General features: G+C 40.6%; 1 protein-coding gene across 1 annotated transcript in view; it reads left to right on the top strand.

Moving 5' to 3' along the window:
* Positions 1 to 16,187, top strand: part of ERC2 (ELKS/RAB6-interacting/CAST family member 2) — a 959,419-nt gene that overhangs the window by 508,970 nt on the left and 434,262 nt on the right. The window contains exon 14 of the mRNA XM_032412144.1: positions 10,968 to 11,103. Coding sequence (XP_032268035.1) covers positions 10,968 to 11,103 — 136 coding nt within the window. The remainder of the gene's footprint in view (positions 1 to 10,967; positions 11,104 to 16,187) is intronic.

The raw sequence follows: 16,187 nt of genomic DNA, 5'->3' as shown, positions 1-16,187 counted from the left end.
CTGGTTCAGTGTTAGTCTGAATTATCTTTGGGATGGTTTGATAAGCCATACCTCGGACCAGATCCTAAAGAGAATATAACTTATTGATGTTAGTGTTTTGCCTCCCTCTTAGAGAAAAAAAGATTGTTATTCTCAAAAAGGAATGTCCAGGTCTGGCTAGAATGCTCCATTTACTTTTGTGACAAAGATCTCATAATAATGTACAATAATATTATATTATTTTCATATGGCATAATAGATAAGCCCATGAGCTTTGGCATCATAGAAATGAGAGTTCAAATTCTGGGTCTTCTACTGATTAACTGTATGATGTCTGATGTTAACCTCTCTAAGCCTCAGTTTCTTCATCTGTGGATGGGGATAAAATTACTCTGCATGTAAGGATTTTGTTTTGTTTAACTGAGGCTATATATTTACAGTGCTTTAGCATAGTGCCTGAAACTTAATATGACATCCAAAGACAGTGGGTGTTTTTATTATTTAGCAATATTTTAACATTGATTTCTGATAGGAAATAATATAGACTCTGACACGTTATTTCTGTACTTTAATTTGGAAAACCAGCATATAAAATTTTTATCTTCTTATACCTCTGCTTTGTTTTACGTCTGGGCTGCTGCAGACCAATTCCAGATTGGATGCAATAAAAATAGGTCTTGCATACATACACCAAGTGCCCCCATGCTCATAGGTTGCTTTGGCTGTATATTGTCTGGGCAAATCACCCCCAACCTCTGGCCAGACTGTGGAATGTTGGTTTCCTCCAACATTAGCCCCTCGGGGGTCAATTTTCACAGTTTCCATATGTTTTTATATTACCCCAAACTGTAAATACAACTGACACTCTACCAAATTGGCCCTAATGTGCCTATGTCTCACAGTGGAGTCGTAGGCTTTTAGAAGAATACAATACTCCCTAGGATTGTGGCAATTATAGGAATGTTTTGTTTTTAAAGTGTTTAGATTCTATTTTTTTGTTTGTTTGTTTGTTTGTTTGAGGAAAAGTAAATGATGTGCAAGGAGAAGATATGAGTGGGAACAGCGCAGGAGTTTTAACCTTATTATCTTAGCCCTGTCTTGGGTTTGCCCCCACATTTCCAGAAGTTCTGTCCCAAGATCTGTTACCTGTTATCTGTTATTGTTCTTGCCCTTTTGTTTTCCTCTTACTTTCCCTTTTTGTTGAGCATCTACTTATTTTTATCTTCGCTCATTTTATCATCTCCAAATCCTTTGTCTCTGATTAAATCTGTCTGTACAGAAAGAAGAGCCAAATTCATTATGATGCAGGGAAGTTCCAGGATATGAAATACGCTAAATATTTCTCCATGTAGATTCACCCATAAAACCAAATAATTTGTTCAAAAAGTGGTCACATTGAGGTTAACGGGTTCAGAGAACGGAAATTAATAGGGAAATTGCGTGGTGTCCTTGTTGGTTTTGTGTTCTGCTTCGTAGCTGGGTCTTCATTTCAGTAACTGTGGCTACCACCACCAAGTTTGGAGCTGTTAAGCTCCCACCTTCCATTCCAAGCCTCCCCTGGTGGAAAGCCAATATTCTTGGATAATTACCTCATGTGTATCTAGTTCTCTAATAGCCAACCGAGTTGCTGCTCAGGGCATCCTATAAAGTTTGGAGTGGTGTGCCTTAAAGTGGCTGGGCTACGGAACAGAGATTGTATCCTGAGAATTTTCGTTGCTGTTCCCTAGACCTTTCTGGGGCAGCCTGGGAGAAGAGAAAGTGAGAGTGGTGTGAAGGAGGTCTGCAAAATTCTCCACAGTTGGGTGGCACAGCACAGAGGTTAAGGGCATGGGGGTGGCCTCTGGAGGCAGACTGACTGACAATCCTGCCTCTGCACTCACTCGTGATGTAACTGGGGCAGTTTCCTCATCTGTAAGAGGAATAATCAAAGTATCTGCCTAATAGGGTTGTTGTGAGGATTAATGAGCTAAAAAGTATAAGATGCTTAGAGCAGATCATGTGATGTCAGCATTTTCTGCCTATGGTTATCATTACTACATAGCAATATTAGAACATGTCTAGACCAGCATTCAGCAAACTCTGGCCCATGGGCCAAATCCAGCCCTGCCACCTGTTCATGTAAATAAAGTTTTATTGGAACACAGCCATGCCCATTTTTGTAACATGCTTAGGCTGCTTTCATGGTACAATGACGAAGTTGAGGCAAAGTTGAATACTTTCTGGATTCTGAATACTTTCTACTTGTTCCTTCACTCTTTCCACATGGTTCGCAAAGCCTAAGATATTTACTAGCTATATCTTTATAGAAAAAGTTTGCTGATCCCTGTTTTTAGACTTCAGAAAACATAAATGAGAAAAGCCATCGTCTGTTGTGAAGCATGTAGACTTTTAAAAACCATCTATTGAATATGAGTTAAGTTAGGAAAGAGATACTGGGTCATTTCTTTTGTGCGTAGCCTTTGTAGATCTTCAGTTTAATTTCAAAAATTACCCTTATAGGAATATAGAAATATCTCGGTTGTTATTATGTTGGCATTAGGTAATAATGCCCAGTTGTCTTCATCAGCAGTCCAGTCTTACTTCTTTTTAATTTGACTGGGTACCATTTCATTGACAATAAGCTGATATTCATTATATGAGATTGAATTCTTCTTTATAGAAAGTGTCTTTCTTAAAACAAATATAAGAGGGCAATCTTAATTCATGTAAATCTCTAGATACACATTCCTAAATAATTTTATGGATTCACATAAAACACCTAGCCAACACAAGGGGGCCTGTTTCATCCTTTGACCAAGCAGCAGGAGGTTTTAGAATTAAATTCAATCCAGCAGAAATCTGTTGGTTACGGTGGAGTAGGCATTGTGCTAGATTCTTAGAGAAGAGAACAAGACAATTGTGATCACCGTACGTACAGAGGGTGCTCATAGCAGAACAAGGAAGACATTAAAGGATCAGAAATGTGGTGCGTTCTGAGCAAGGCAAGCAAAGCATAATTTGGGAATTTATGACATGGGGATCCGACTTTATAGATTGACCTAGGCTTCTAGGAGGATGTCCTCAGAGGGATACATATGAATTATCTGTGATGAAAGGGCTGATATGGGAATTAGATGAAGAGCTTTCTAGAAGAGGAAAGCAATGTGCAAGTGTCCTCAGCATGGTAGGACTTGTTGTATTGAGGGTGCAAATAGAATGCCAGTGTGGCTGGGGGGAGTAGGATGAGATAAGACTTTGAGAGGCAAGAGGTAGACCTGGTAGGAGTCATGGGAAGAAGGATGGCCTTTTCCACAGGTAGTGGAAATCTAGTGAGAAGTTTTAAGCAGCAGAGAAATATGATCCTGTTTGTGTACTAGATACTCTGTCCCCTGTCCTGTGGAGAATGAATTAGATGGACCAGTTGGAGCTGTCATCCTTGCTGAACTTGGAGGTGATGGTAGCTTGGGCCAGAGAGGATGTGGTTAGAAGTTGTTCCTTCACTCTTGTGAATACCTCAAGATTGGGCCCTGTTCTAGCAGTAATGCCTGTCTGGTGGTAGAATAGCCAGTAATCAATTAAAAATGCAAATAAATGTATCATTACAAGTTGTGGTGCATGCAGTGGAGGAGGTGCATAGAGTGTGCTCATAACAGTTTTGGTGAGGGGGGGTATTGTTGGGTTTGATGCCCAGAAAAGGCTCCTCTGAAGAGGTGACATTTAAGCTGAGACCTGAAGGATCAGTCAGGCATGTAGGAGTGGTGGCTGTGAGAGGAAAGGTGGATGGGGGGGCAGACAGAGAGGACAGCACACGTCTATGCCCTCTAGTGGGAAGGAGCTAACATTATTTGGAACTGAAAGAAGACTGGATTCTGGATTCTGGGGGTAAAGCTAAAAATGGTTTGGGAGGAGGCTGCTGAGATCCACAGATGTGTGATTCGGTTCTCTGGGAAATGGGAAACCATTTGAGGATTCAAGGGCATGATCTGACTTGTTCTGAAACACTCTTGCTGCTGGGTAGAGAATGGCTCAAAAGGGGCCCAAGAGCGGAAGCAGGAGACTGGTGAGGAGAGAAAAGCATCATGGTCCAGGGCAGGAAATGATGGTGACTTGAGGTGTTGTGGTAGCAGGAGTGATAGAAAGAAGGGGTCTGCCCACTGTGTTTCCCTATCTGCATTTCTGCACAGTCAGCTCTCAGCAGGGCATCGAAGTACCATGGGGTAGGTGGAGCCATGGTGTACTAAAGTAGGGGATGCATGTGAGGCGGGTCAAGATGGCAAGGGACCCTACGTTGGGTTCTGCTGGTGGTGAATCTGCTGCCAACTTTGACCATATGGGCTGAGAAGCCTGAGCATATAGTCCAGTCTACAGTGTGAGGAATGTAGAACATCACAATACATTTATTGCTTGAAAATGAGAAAAATAATCATTCCTGGGCTACCATTCACAGACCTACATGACTACTCTGTGCTCTCTGGGTCACCAGACCTACATGAGAGGCCAAGCAATGAGAAATTTATTTGATGAATAGTAAATGGGAGCCAGACTTGTTAGTTATGTGACCCTTGTAACTGTGTATGGTCTGCTTGCCAGGAAGAGTGTCTTGTTATTAGGTGACCCTGGATTGAACATTGAGTCCCAAGGAGGGTGAAAAACAGGCTGGCCTTTTCCCATTTCCCTTTGAGTTTCCTGTGGGTGTGTGCCAGTCCTACCAAATGCATCTGGAGGAGGACAAGGGGCATCAGAGAGCACCTGGCTTTCTCTCTGGGGTCTTCCATAGGAGGAACCCACCATCTACTCTCTTCAGCAAAGGCTCTTAACCATTGGGTTCCACTTACATTTAGGGTGATGCTCTATTGATATCTGGGGGAGGAGGTTCTTCAGGACCAGAATAATGGAGAACATTTGAAGGAAGTCAGCTCTTTAGAAATTCTCCAGAGTGAAATACCTACAAGAAAAACAAACCCTTTTCTTGCTAATTGTGACCAGCTTCTGCTGTGTGGCCTGCTTTCTAGGTTTTCCCAGCTTGGGTGGGGAAGTCAATAGTGGAGGGCAGCGAGAGTGTATATGGGTGCTCTAGAAGAGGGTTTGGGGTAGGGGGAATTTAGTCCTAAGTCATGTTGGAGCTAAGTCCTAAGACCTTGGCCCTACTTGTTGCCCTTTGCCAGGAGGAGAGCTGGATTCAAGTAGCCACAGCTGGCCAGATACTTTCTCTTGAAGGAAGGAATATCATGCTCATGACACTTAGCACATTTGTATGTGCTATAAAAATATCTTTAGAATAGTTACGTAGCTTTCTAAAATTTATAGGAATGCTGGAATACTGAATGGTATTTACAAGCTTTAAAAAAGTGGAGTCATCTCAGTGGTTAAAAGTAAAAGCCTTTATTATCGGAAATTCTGCATGCAGTACTCATTGTCAGCTTCCATTGTGTGTGTGTGTGGCCCACCTACTTGTGCAGTCACTTTAGGATCCCAGCTCACTTACCCATGCTTGTCGTGACCTTCCTGCAACACTTCCATTAGGATAGCCTTCCAGGAATGCAACTCATCTTATTATTAAGGAAAGCATACTGGAAGCTAAATGTATGACACAAAGGGTTTGATAATGCATTCCAAAGTCCATTGTTTGAGGCATTTTGAGTATCTGCTATTCTGGTGTGGGAAGCAAGACATTAATATGTATTCATAACATATTACAACACATGATCACATTTATATTTCGAGCTAAGAGTGAAACAGAGAGGGAACATGCTGGAATCTGTTCTAAGCATTTTACCTGTACTAACCTATCAACTCTTCACAGTAACCCTGTGAGTTATATACAGTTATTTCCACTTCATATATGAAGAAGCTGAGTTACAGAGAGGTTAAGAAACTTGCCAATGGTCACACAGCTAGAGGGTAATGGACTTCTGATGAGAGCCCAGGGAGCCTGTCTCCAGAGTTTATGCTACTAGCTCGTGTCCTTCAGTGGTTCCTGGAAGATTCTTAAACCCAGAATTGTCTTCCATGGGGATTATACCATTTTACACTCTCAGTTATACCTACATCTGGTTATTTAACCAAGAGATATGAAAACATATGTCCACAAAAAAATTAATACAAGGATGTTCATTGTGACCTTATTCTTTTTCTAATTTTATTTTATTTGAATTCAGTGAATTAACATCTAGTGTATTTTAGTTTCAGAGGTAGAGTTCAGTGACTCATCAGTTGCATATAACACCCAGTGCTCACTACATCACGTGCCCGCTTTAATGCCCATCACCCAGTTACCCCGTCCCCCATCCACTTCCCCTCCATCAACCCTCAGTTTGTTTCTCATAGGGTCTCTTATGGTTTGTCTCCCTCTCTGATTTTGTCTTACATTGCAACCTTATTCTTAACAGTAAAAAATCAGAAACCGTCCAAATATCCATTTAACAAGGGAATGGCTAATCAAGCTGTAGTAGATTCATATAATGGAATACCGCTTGATTTCAGCAACAAGAAGGAACTTAGGCACAATATGTATGAGTCTCAAAAACCTTATGCTGAGTGAGCTGAGTCAAAGAAGTCAGACACAAAAGGGCATGTACTGTATGATTCCATGTATACGAAGTTCAAGAACGGACAAAACAAATCCATGCAGATAAAAGTTGGGATAGCAATTACTTCCTGTCAGGGGGCAGGGACATGTGGCTGGGTGATGGCAATGCTCTGTATTTTGATTGGTTAAAAGTCATTGATTTTTACACTTAGTATCTATGCATTTTCTTGTATGTATTTATACCTCACTTAGGCACACACACACACACAAATGCATACAGTAACACATGAAAACTCTCCCTACTTCCCTGATCCATTCCCTTCCTCAGTGGTAACCACTGTTTACAGACTGGTGTGGGGTTTCCATCAGTTTCCATTTCAATGGATGTGTGTATATATACATCCAAATAGGCTTTTATATTTTAACATAAATAAGATCAGACTATATGTATTATCCTGCTACCTGCTTTCATTTTTGATTAACGATATGTCTTGAAGGGTTTTCCATGTCTATAGTTTAGTTTTGCCTTAATCTTCTTAGTTAGCTTGGAGTTCCAGAGTATGAAAGCGCTTGATTTCTTCAGCCAGTCTCCTGCTGGACAATTTGGCAGTTTTCAAATTTTCACTCTGACAGTGCTATGATGAAAATTTTGTACATAAATATTCGTGCATATGTGCAAGCATTTTTGTGGCTACTTTCATAGAAGTGGGTTTGCTTGGGCAAAAGGTGTGGACACTTTGGTGGATACTGCCAAATTGGTTTATAATTTTGTAACCAATTTTTGTCAGTTATACTCTTTCTGACCACATATGAGAATGTTAGATTCTGGCCTTCTCTCCAACATGGACATTATGAATCTTTTAATGTTTTTGAGAGCAGATAGGTAAAAAAATGGCATCTTTTTCTGCTGAGATTTAAAAAAAGGGAAGTTTTGATTTTCTCCTCTGTATACAATATACACATGCACATATGTACTTCCTGCTCCACACTCCCTCCCAGCTATGTAATTCTAGAGGCCTCAAAGCCTGATACTTTCTCACCAGCAAGTTAGGGAACACTTTCTAATTTTAATTTTAATCTGATGGACTGTTCTAGTGAATAGCAGGATTCTCTCCTCTCTAACATTCATTCTTAATATAGTAGCCATCGTTGTTAATCTTGATACCTATTGGAATTTTTTGATTTAATCCAAGTTCCTTAAGATGGTTGAATTTTGAAAAGTGACATGACTTGCTTTATGGAACTGGTCAATTTAAATTGAATGATGAAAACTGACCCTAACACTGTATTCTCCAACTAACCTCCATCTGCCCCTCCTCCATAATGGCTTTCTTAAAAATTTGCATCTTGAATATATTTTTAATGGTGTTTCCCTGGAGAAAAAAGTTCACCCCAAGGAAACTTTATTTCTGAACATGAAGCAGGTCAGTTTCTGGCAGAGCTTGGAATCTGAGTTGCCTAGTGGGTGGGAATTTGGGGAGCGAGTATCAATGATAATTGTCTTCTGACGCAGTATTGCCAGAGGGCTTTGCATTCTGCACCCCCAGGGGTTCTACCTTGCTGAGTTTAGTACAATTGAGAGCTTTACTGAGTTTAGCCCAGTTTATTTATGCATGTGGGTTTACTTCTGCAGGTGGGGGAGATGCAGGTAGTGATAGGTCACCTACAGATGTTATTCTTGGAAATACTGAAGTTATTACTAGCAAAAATCACAATGGTCATTCCTTCAAGAAGTGTCTAGTGAGCTTCTGGAGGGGGAACTTTCTTTTCATCAGGGAATCTCATATTTTTAAATTTCATGCCTCTCTCTCTCTCTCTTCCTACCTCATAAATTGCTATTTTAGCCCGTGCTTCAGGTAGCCCTAGGGCTTCTCAGAGGGGTACCTGAGAGAGTGACTGTCTAGAGGTGAGGCTCTGCTCCCCTGTCTCCCCCACCCCTTACCTTTTTCCTACCTCTGCCAGTGCAATCCTTCTTCTCCTTTTTTGGTTTTCAAGTAAGCTTTTACTAGAAGAAAGAGTTCTGCTGCTAGAAATATATTTGAAAACCATAGCACTCCTGCAAGGGAGTGTGTATGCTTAATGGGTCTCTGTTGACATTCATGTGTACAAAGACAAGATGATCGTTTTCATCACCTTGCTCTGCATCCACCTAATTGCCCAAATCCTGAGCAGTGCCATTCAAAACCCATCTTTTCTTTTCCAATCACTAGTGTCCTACATCAGGCAGCATTTGAAGGAAAGGTTGGAGAATACGGAGATAGGCTTACATCACAATGTCCAAACTTCAGTTTTCCATTATTCTTAGCCACTCATTCGTAATTCAGAGAAGCTTTAAGGGATGCATGGATTTGAAGGTTTATTTTTTAATTTTTGGATTGAAAAAAAACACTGCAGTATTCCTGAAAGTAAGATTTATGTATGTTTAGACTGCCCCGAGAACTTTGTGGGAGTTCTTTATGCAAATGATATTGGCAATAATAATCTATTTTCTTTTTCAGTGGTACTTGGGGAGAAAACGTTTTAGTAGTTGGTTCTATTTAAGAGTGCACTTCAAAATTATAAAAAGTATTTCTTTATAAAAATGTCCTCTACTTAAACAATCTCACTAATAACACTGATCTCTCCATCATATCCTATTACTGGGCATAGACTTTATTTCCTGATCTGGGAAGTGTGCTTGCCCCAGGTTAGTATGAGTTTTGGAAATACTATATCCTTGTTCAATTAGGAAGCAAGAGGTTGTTCTCAACATCTTTTTAGTAATCAAAAGATAATTTTCTAAAAGAAGATTAGCATGTAGACTTGAGTTGGTAGTTTCAGATGTGTACGTACCATTACTGTATTGGGTAAAAACAAGGAAATGTCAGATAAAAATTATCCAATCCAAATGTTGACCAAGTAGATGGCTGTTCTCTGTCACCACAATCCTCTTAATAAGTGTCACCAGGAATAGTTAAATCACTGCTTCAGCTGGTACTGTTGAGTTTTCATAAGGACCAAAGTGTTCAGAATATTTTCATCAGCAGGATTTCTGATAGAAGATCATTCAGCTTAATAAGTTCTCTTGAAGTTCATTTTCTTGGAGTGAGAGGGAGTAGGGAAGTATATAATTTTATGAGGACTAGAAATAAAAGTTTCTTCTTGAGCGTGGCTTCCATTTGATTAGTAATTGTTTTAATTCGACATGTTTGCTGTGTATCATCTAGTTCTCATCTCGTGCTCGTTTCCACAAGAGCAGTGATTCTTTCTTGCTTGCTTTGGGAGGAGTGAGGGCTCAGTGACAGAGGCTGACTTAGCAATGCCTGAGGGTGGAGGGGGGCAGGGGAGAGACCGGAAGGATCCCAAAAGATTCTGCTCTGTGGCCCTCCTCTTTTGGAATCAGTGCTCCCAGGCCCTCTGTACTGCCTGCCCTCCTGCCTCCTCACGTGTGAGATTAGATTTATACCAGCTGCCATGGACATGGTTGCCTAAATCTGCGGAATGTTTTGCTAAACACTGCTGGTGAAATAGTCCACATTAAGCTTAGAACTCCTCCCCCTGCTCTTTTAACCCATCCTTTGTCAGTCTTTTACTCGATCATTTTATGATTTTGCACTTTGACATCCTGTAGATTCATTAAGAACTTTTATTCCAAGCACCAGTCTTTACTTAACATGATGATTAGCCAAAGTGTTATTCTGTTTGAGCTAAGTGATGACAATGTATTTGATTGGAGCCTTGTAATTGTTATTTTAAAATCAAAGTAATGGATTATGATCTCAGAATAAGAACATGATCCAAAAGAATAATAATAATTAGAAGAGCAACCACTTAGAAGAAAATGAATACCCCGTCACAGACCAGGGGCCCTGTGTTCCCTGAGTACTGCCTACCTTTGCAGTCCCAGGTTCCCAGGAAGAGTGGGTTCTCTCCCCCTCACCCTTAGCTAGCCTCACTGCAGCCTTCCAGTTCCTAGAAGTAGTTGGTCCTTTCTTGCCTTGGGAATTGCACTTGCTGTTCCCTCCACTTGGGGAGCACCTCCACTGGTGATTTCTTGGCTGGCTCCTTGGAATCTTATCCACTGTCTCACCTCCTTAGGGAGGTTTCCTGGCTACTGTGTCTAAAGTCATCTTCCTACCCCATGCCTGTCCACACATGCAATGCACATCATCATTTGTCACAGCATGCGATTTATTTCCTCTCCATTAGGAAACCTAAGTTGTGTCTCCTTGGTACTGGTCCGTCTCTCCCACTGGACTTCAAGCTCCATGAGGTGGGTGAAGACTATACATGTCTCATTCACCATGGCAGCCCCTGTGCCATCCTGGCACTTGGCATTAAGTGGTGCTTAATACATACTTGTGGTTGAATGAATGGAATATTCTGAAGTTTCAAGTTTTCCTGAATCCATATCAATATATTCTATCCTTAGTACTTTTGTTGTGATAACATATTATCTTCTAGTGGTTGAATTTAACCACACTCTGCTGACTTTTCTCAGGCATATGAAGGATCAGAATAAGAAGGTGGCCAACCTCAAGCACAATCAACAGTTGGAAAAGAAGAAAAATGCCCAATTACTGGAAGAAGTCCGCAGGCGAGAAGATAGCATGGCTGACAACTCACAGCATTTGCAGGTGAGCTCAGGCTTCTCCTCTTAAAACCTAAATAATTGGAGATTGACTGTCTCTGACATATACCCATTGCTGTGGAGAAATATGAACATAAATGGGGGACTTGCCTTAGCTCTTAGTCCAGCACTAACAGTGTACTCCCAGAGAACCCAATAGGTCTTTACAACTGTGGAGCATAATTTTCAGAATTGTGCCCAAGAAGAGCTGATTATGGTGGAAACTTTAATACTGCACAATCTCTTGGTTTCTATACCTCACCTTAAAAGGTAAGGGTTGTGTTTACATAGTTGGCAAGAAGCTTAAAACATAGAAATGTCCTCCTTTTAGAATTATATTTCAGTGTTTTTGGCGTTAGTAGAAGGGAAATGTATGCGTATTATCACAGAAGGTATTTGAAAAAGGATGCATTAGGTTGATCTCAGTTTACAAAACTGGTTTTATTTTGTTCAAAACTCTGAGGCTCTGAGACACATCATTATTATGTCTTCTCTGTGGAATATAGTTATCTCTGAATGGACAGCCCTATCTCAGAAACACTGGCTGACTGAAAACACCAATTTTTCCTCATTAACCATCCCTATTTTTGGCAAAGGAGCTCTCCCCATGTGCTCAATAAAACGTTCAAGCTATAACCGGGCATTTGCTTTGAAGTTCCTTTATTTATTCGAGTGTGCCTTTAAACAGAACAGTTCAAGTTCAACTTGGCCAGAGTTCATATTAAATTTTGCTTATTAATTAGTGTCTTTCTCCAGTTATATATTAGGTTTCCTCCTTGGAGATAGAAGAAGTTAGATAGTTTCAATATGTACTCACAGTTCATCTTTTTAATTGACCAAAAGGGAAATAAATAATTATTCTAGAGTAGGAAATACAAGGAAATGTCTTGCACAGAGCATGGCACATGGAGGTTACTTAGTCAATACTGGTTTATTTTTTCTCTGTGTCCTAGAGGTGCCTTAATGGTTTCAATCAAGGCCCTTTGCATGGATGGCTGATTTGGTTAGCACAAGAATAGCATCAAGTCCTTTGTTCAGGCTTGGGAACACCTGAGCATGGACTGGTGGCTTATTTGAATCCACAGCTTTCTCAGTGTTCATGTCCCAGGATTTGGGTCTTAGTTTTCCCACCAATCATATGAAGTATTAGATTGGAGCCTACCGACTAAGATCATGAGAACTAAAACTTGTAGAACATTTTATTGCCTTGCCAGGCATATATTCTCATTTGTTCCTCGCCTCAAGGTTGGTGATTTTACATTTGGTAAAACTGGAGTCAGCCTTCAAGAAACTAATGTAGAGGAATAATCACAGTAGTAGTTATCATTTATTGAATTTTTCAGTATACTGGGTACTGTGCTATGTACTTTACAGCACCTTTTTTTTTTTTTTAAAGATTTCATTTATTTATTTGAGAAACAGAGTAGAGTGAGTGAGTGAGAGAGAGAAAGAGCACGAGCAGGGGGCGGGGACGGAGAGAGAGAAGCAGACTCCCTGCTGAGCAGGGAGACTGAGGTGGGGCTTGATCCCAGGACCCCGGGATCATGACCTGAGCAGAAAGGCAGACACTTAACCAACTGAGCCACCCAGGTGCCCCAGCCCTATTTAATTCTTATATGAGCTGGGTTAGTTGGGACTCTTTGTTGCAACTGATAGGAACACAACTCAGTCTGAAGTAAGCAAAAAAGGGAATCAATTAACTGAAAAGGCCAGGGTGGACTTCAGGCCTGACTACACTCATATATTCCAACACTGGCATCAGGAATCTGTCTCCATCCTACTTATAGGTGCGCTTTGCTCTTTGTTGCTTTGATTCTTAGGAGAGCTGTCCATAGTGATGCTAGCCATTACCAACCAGCAGCCAGCCTCCATTGTGAGTGCAGGCCTGCTTAGAGAGGAGAAAGTTTCTTTCTTAGTGGTTCTAGCAAAAATTCAAACCTGAAAGAATGCATATATTGGCCAGGCCAGGATGTGATCACCTGGAGCCTAGGGGATAGAGGTTAGCTACACCCAAATCCTATGGGCTGACAGTGGGAACAGGTGACCTCACACAAGAAAGAAAGGTGTGTGTCACTAGAAGGGATGCTGGACAGTAAAACCATAGAGATCCACTACAGCCATCAGATGGGGTAGATAAGATGTTATCCCATTTGATATATGAGAAGAAGGAGGCCCAAAATTACTTAGCTAGTAAGTGGCAGAGCCAGGACTCAAACTTAGATCTGACGATCTTTAGATGGTGAGAGTTCAGGAAAAGAGTTCTAAAAGAGGATGACAAGAAAACTGTGGAGTGGCAGAGAGTCTTCATGGAGTGAATGGGATTAGAGCTGATGTGGGAGGGACACAGCTAGTAGGGAAGGCACTCTAGGCAAGAGAACTGTCAGCACAGGTATATAGAGTCTGCATAGAGCAAGGTATGGTAGGGCACAAAACATAACAGACCGATTGATTGTGGTGTCAGTTTTCAGTGAGGTAAGTTTTAACCATCTTTCTTTAACTGACTCTGGAGCTAGAATGCCCAGGATTCATTCCAAGCTCCAGAATTTACTCGCTGAATGTCCTTGGGCAGGTGACTTACTCTTCCTCATTTCGGTTTCCTATCTATAAAATGGGAATAATAATAATCGCATCTACTCTAGAGTTGCTCTGAGGATTAAAGAGTCAGTGCATATAAAGAATTTAGAATTATACTTGGCATAAGCTATGCTCACAATAAGTATTAATGATTAATTGTTATTATGATAACAAGGAAAAGGTAAAAGGAACATTTTGTGAAATTGTTGTCTATGATATGCATGGGCATTTATACAGTTCTACTCTGATATGCGTTGAGCATCAGACTTGCTGTCTTTTCTATATATAGTCATTTCTTTTCTAAGGACACATCTAGTTATGGAAATTAATGTCTTGTTTTGACTCTGAACTTTTGCATAGCAATATTTTCATAAGGGGCCTCTTGATAACTACCTCATAGACCTATTCATAAAAGATAGCATGGTCTGGAATTGCTTAGTTGCATTCCTGACCACCCCAAATAAAGGATAGCATTTGAAATGCAATAAAAAGTAATCACGATTAATTTTGATGAAAATGTCTCTGGTTAAGGTTAATAGAGAGTGAAACTCCCACTTTCTTGGATTGTTAAGCAGATGTACTCAGATGCCGTAATTACTGCCTTCTGAGGACAGAACTTTCCTTTCTTGGGGCATTTGATTTTTTAATATCACTGTTGTTTTAAGTATTTCCTGTTTATGAGTTAGCTTCTTCAGCCTTTTAATAAGTGTCTGTCAACTGGAATCTAGTTTGGTTGGTTGGACAGTTGGTTGATTGGTTAGTAGTTGTGGGATTGGCACCTACTAAATTTGGTTTACTCTATACTAGTTTTTTGTAAGGGTTGGACATGCTGACTTAATGATTTTGATCAACCAAATAGGTATCATATCCAGAAAAATCTCAGGTAGAATATTTTCTGCAACAATAATAGCTGTTGGATGAGGTTCCAAAGGAGAGATTGAAGAGATTCAACGAGTTATGAAAATTGGAGACAAAGTTGAATGTATTCAAACCAGGACATAATAGTAACAGGAAAAAACTGGGCTATTTCAGTCCAATCTGGATATATAGTCATGCTAAGAAACATTTCACAAGCCCAACCCTCTTTAGTTCTTAGGTTTATAGTTTTATGGCAGGAATTGCAAACTCAGATGCCTCCAGGGTCTAGGCTATTAGCATAAATAAGAAACAGGTTTGCATGTAAGAAAAAATTATGATGTCTCATTCTTTCAGCCTGTCTTAATTTAAATTTTTGGTAGAGATGTATCAGTTAGCAGTTGCCATAATAATGCTGTGTAGCAAATCATCCCCAAACTCAGTGACTTTAAAGTATTAATAGTTACTGTCACAGATTTTTCAGATTGACCAAGTGGCTCAGCTTCTCCAGGGGGGGCTTGAATGGACATGCCTGTTTCTCACTGCAGGTCTGTGGGTGGCTGGGGTAGCTCCATTCTACATATGTTTATTCTGAGACTCAGGCTGAAGGGGGTCAGTGCCACAGGGGAAACTCTTCTGATGACAGTAGCAGAGGCATAAGAGAGTAAGCAAAAACTCACAAGGTCTCATAAGGCCTAGACTTAAACTGACACTGTGATTTTCACCTCACCCCACTGGCCAAAGCAAGGCACATGGCTGAGCAAATAAGCAGAGATTAGGGAAGTACACTCTACCCATGAAGAGACCATTTTAAAGGGGCAGATACAAGGAAGTGTGAGGACTTGAGACCAATCATTCAAACTGTCAAAAGAGACAAGATTTGTGGAAATATTTCTCTTCATAAGAAAAAACAATAACAAACATAATGAAAAATTACAGCTACAGTGGCCTTAGTACACGGATATGATAGAGGTTAGTAGGGACTGTGAGGAACTCAAGAGCCCATGGCTCATCAAAAGGAATTGAGACCACTAAGCTTTGACCGAATGCTGCCATAAAGGTGGGCCTAGGGTTGAGGGACCCTCTGATGGCCATAAAATATAAATTTTTATGTGAAATTTATGGATTTGGTGCATTTTTTTTTAAACACTCTGGGTCCAGTGAAGCACATGTGCAGATGAAATGACCGTTGGCTTGTAGCCTCTACTGTGGTCCCACTGGGTTCACGTGATGTAGGTAAAGAGACTAGCACCCTGGCTAGCTCAGCTTGATCCATCCAAGAGAGAGGGCAGTTTAGTGCATTTGTCCTGAGTCCTTTTTTTCTGTCTGAAAATACCTCAAATACCTTGAATTATTATTCCTCAGGGGAAATGCCCACAATCTATAGGAATAGAGAGTGTTCTTGATTTAACTTCTTACATCATGTTTTGGAGAATTTGGCAAGGAGAGCAAGAAGGGAAAGATCAAAAACCATGGAGCTAAACTGTCCGGTTTTCAAATATTGGCCCTTGTTATTATTAGTTTAGGACTTTGAGTAAGGTAGGGAACCTCTCTGACTCACTTTTTTTCATCTATAAGTAGGAATTACAATCTCTGTTGCCCTGGGAAGGTTAAATAAGATGAGCTTTATGAAAAGGCCTAGCACAGTACCTGATCTATGTG

This window comes from Phoca vitulina, unplaced genomic scaffold, assembly GCF_004348235.1.
Source record: "Phoca vitulina isolate PV1807 unplaced genomic scaffold, GSC_HSeal_1.0 scaffold13, whole genome shotgun sequence".
Lineage (NCBI taxonomy): Eukaryota > Metazoa > Chordata > Mammalia > Carnivora > Phocidae > Phoca > Phoca vitulina.
Note: the sequence above shows the minus strand (reverse complement) of the source record. Positions and strands in the feature narration are given on the sequence as shown.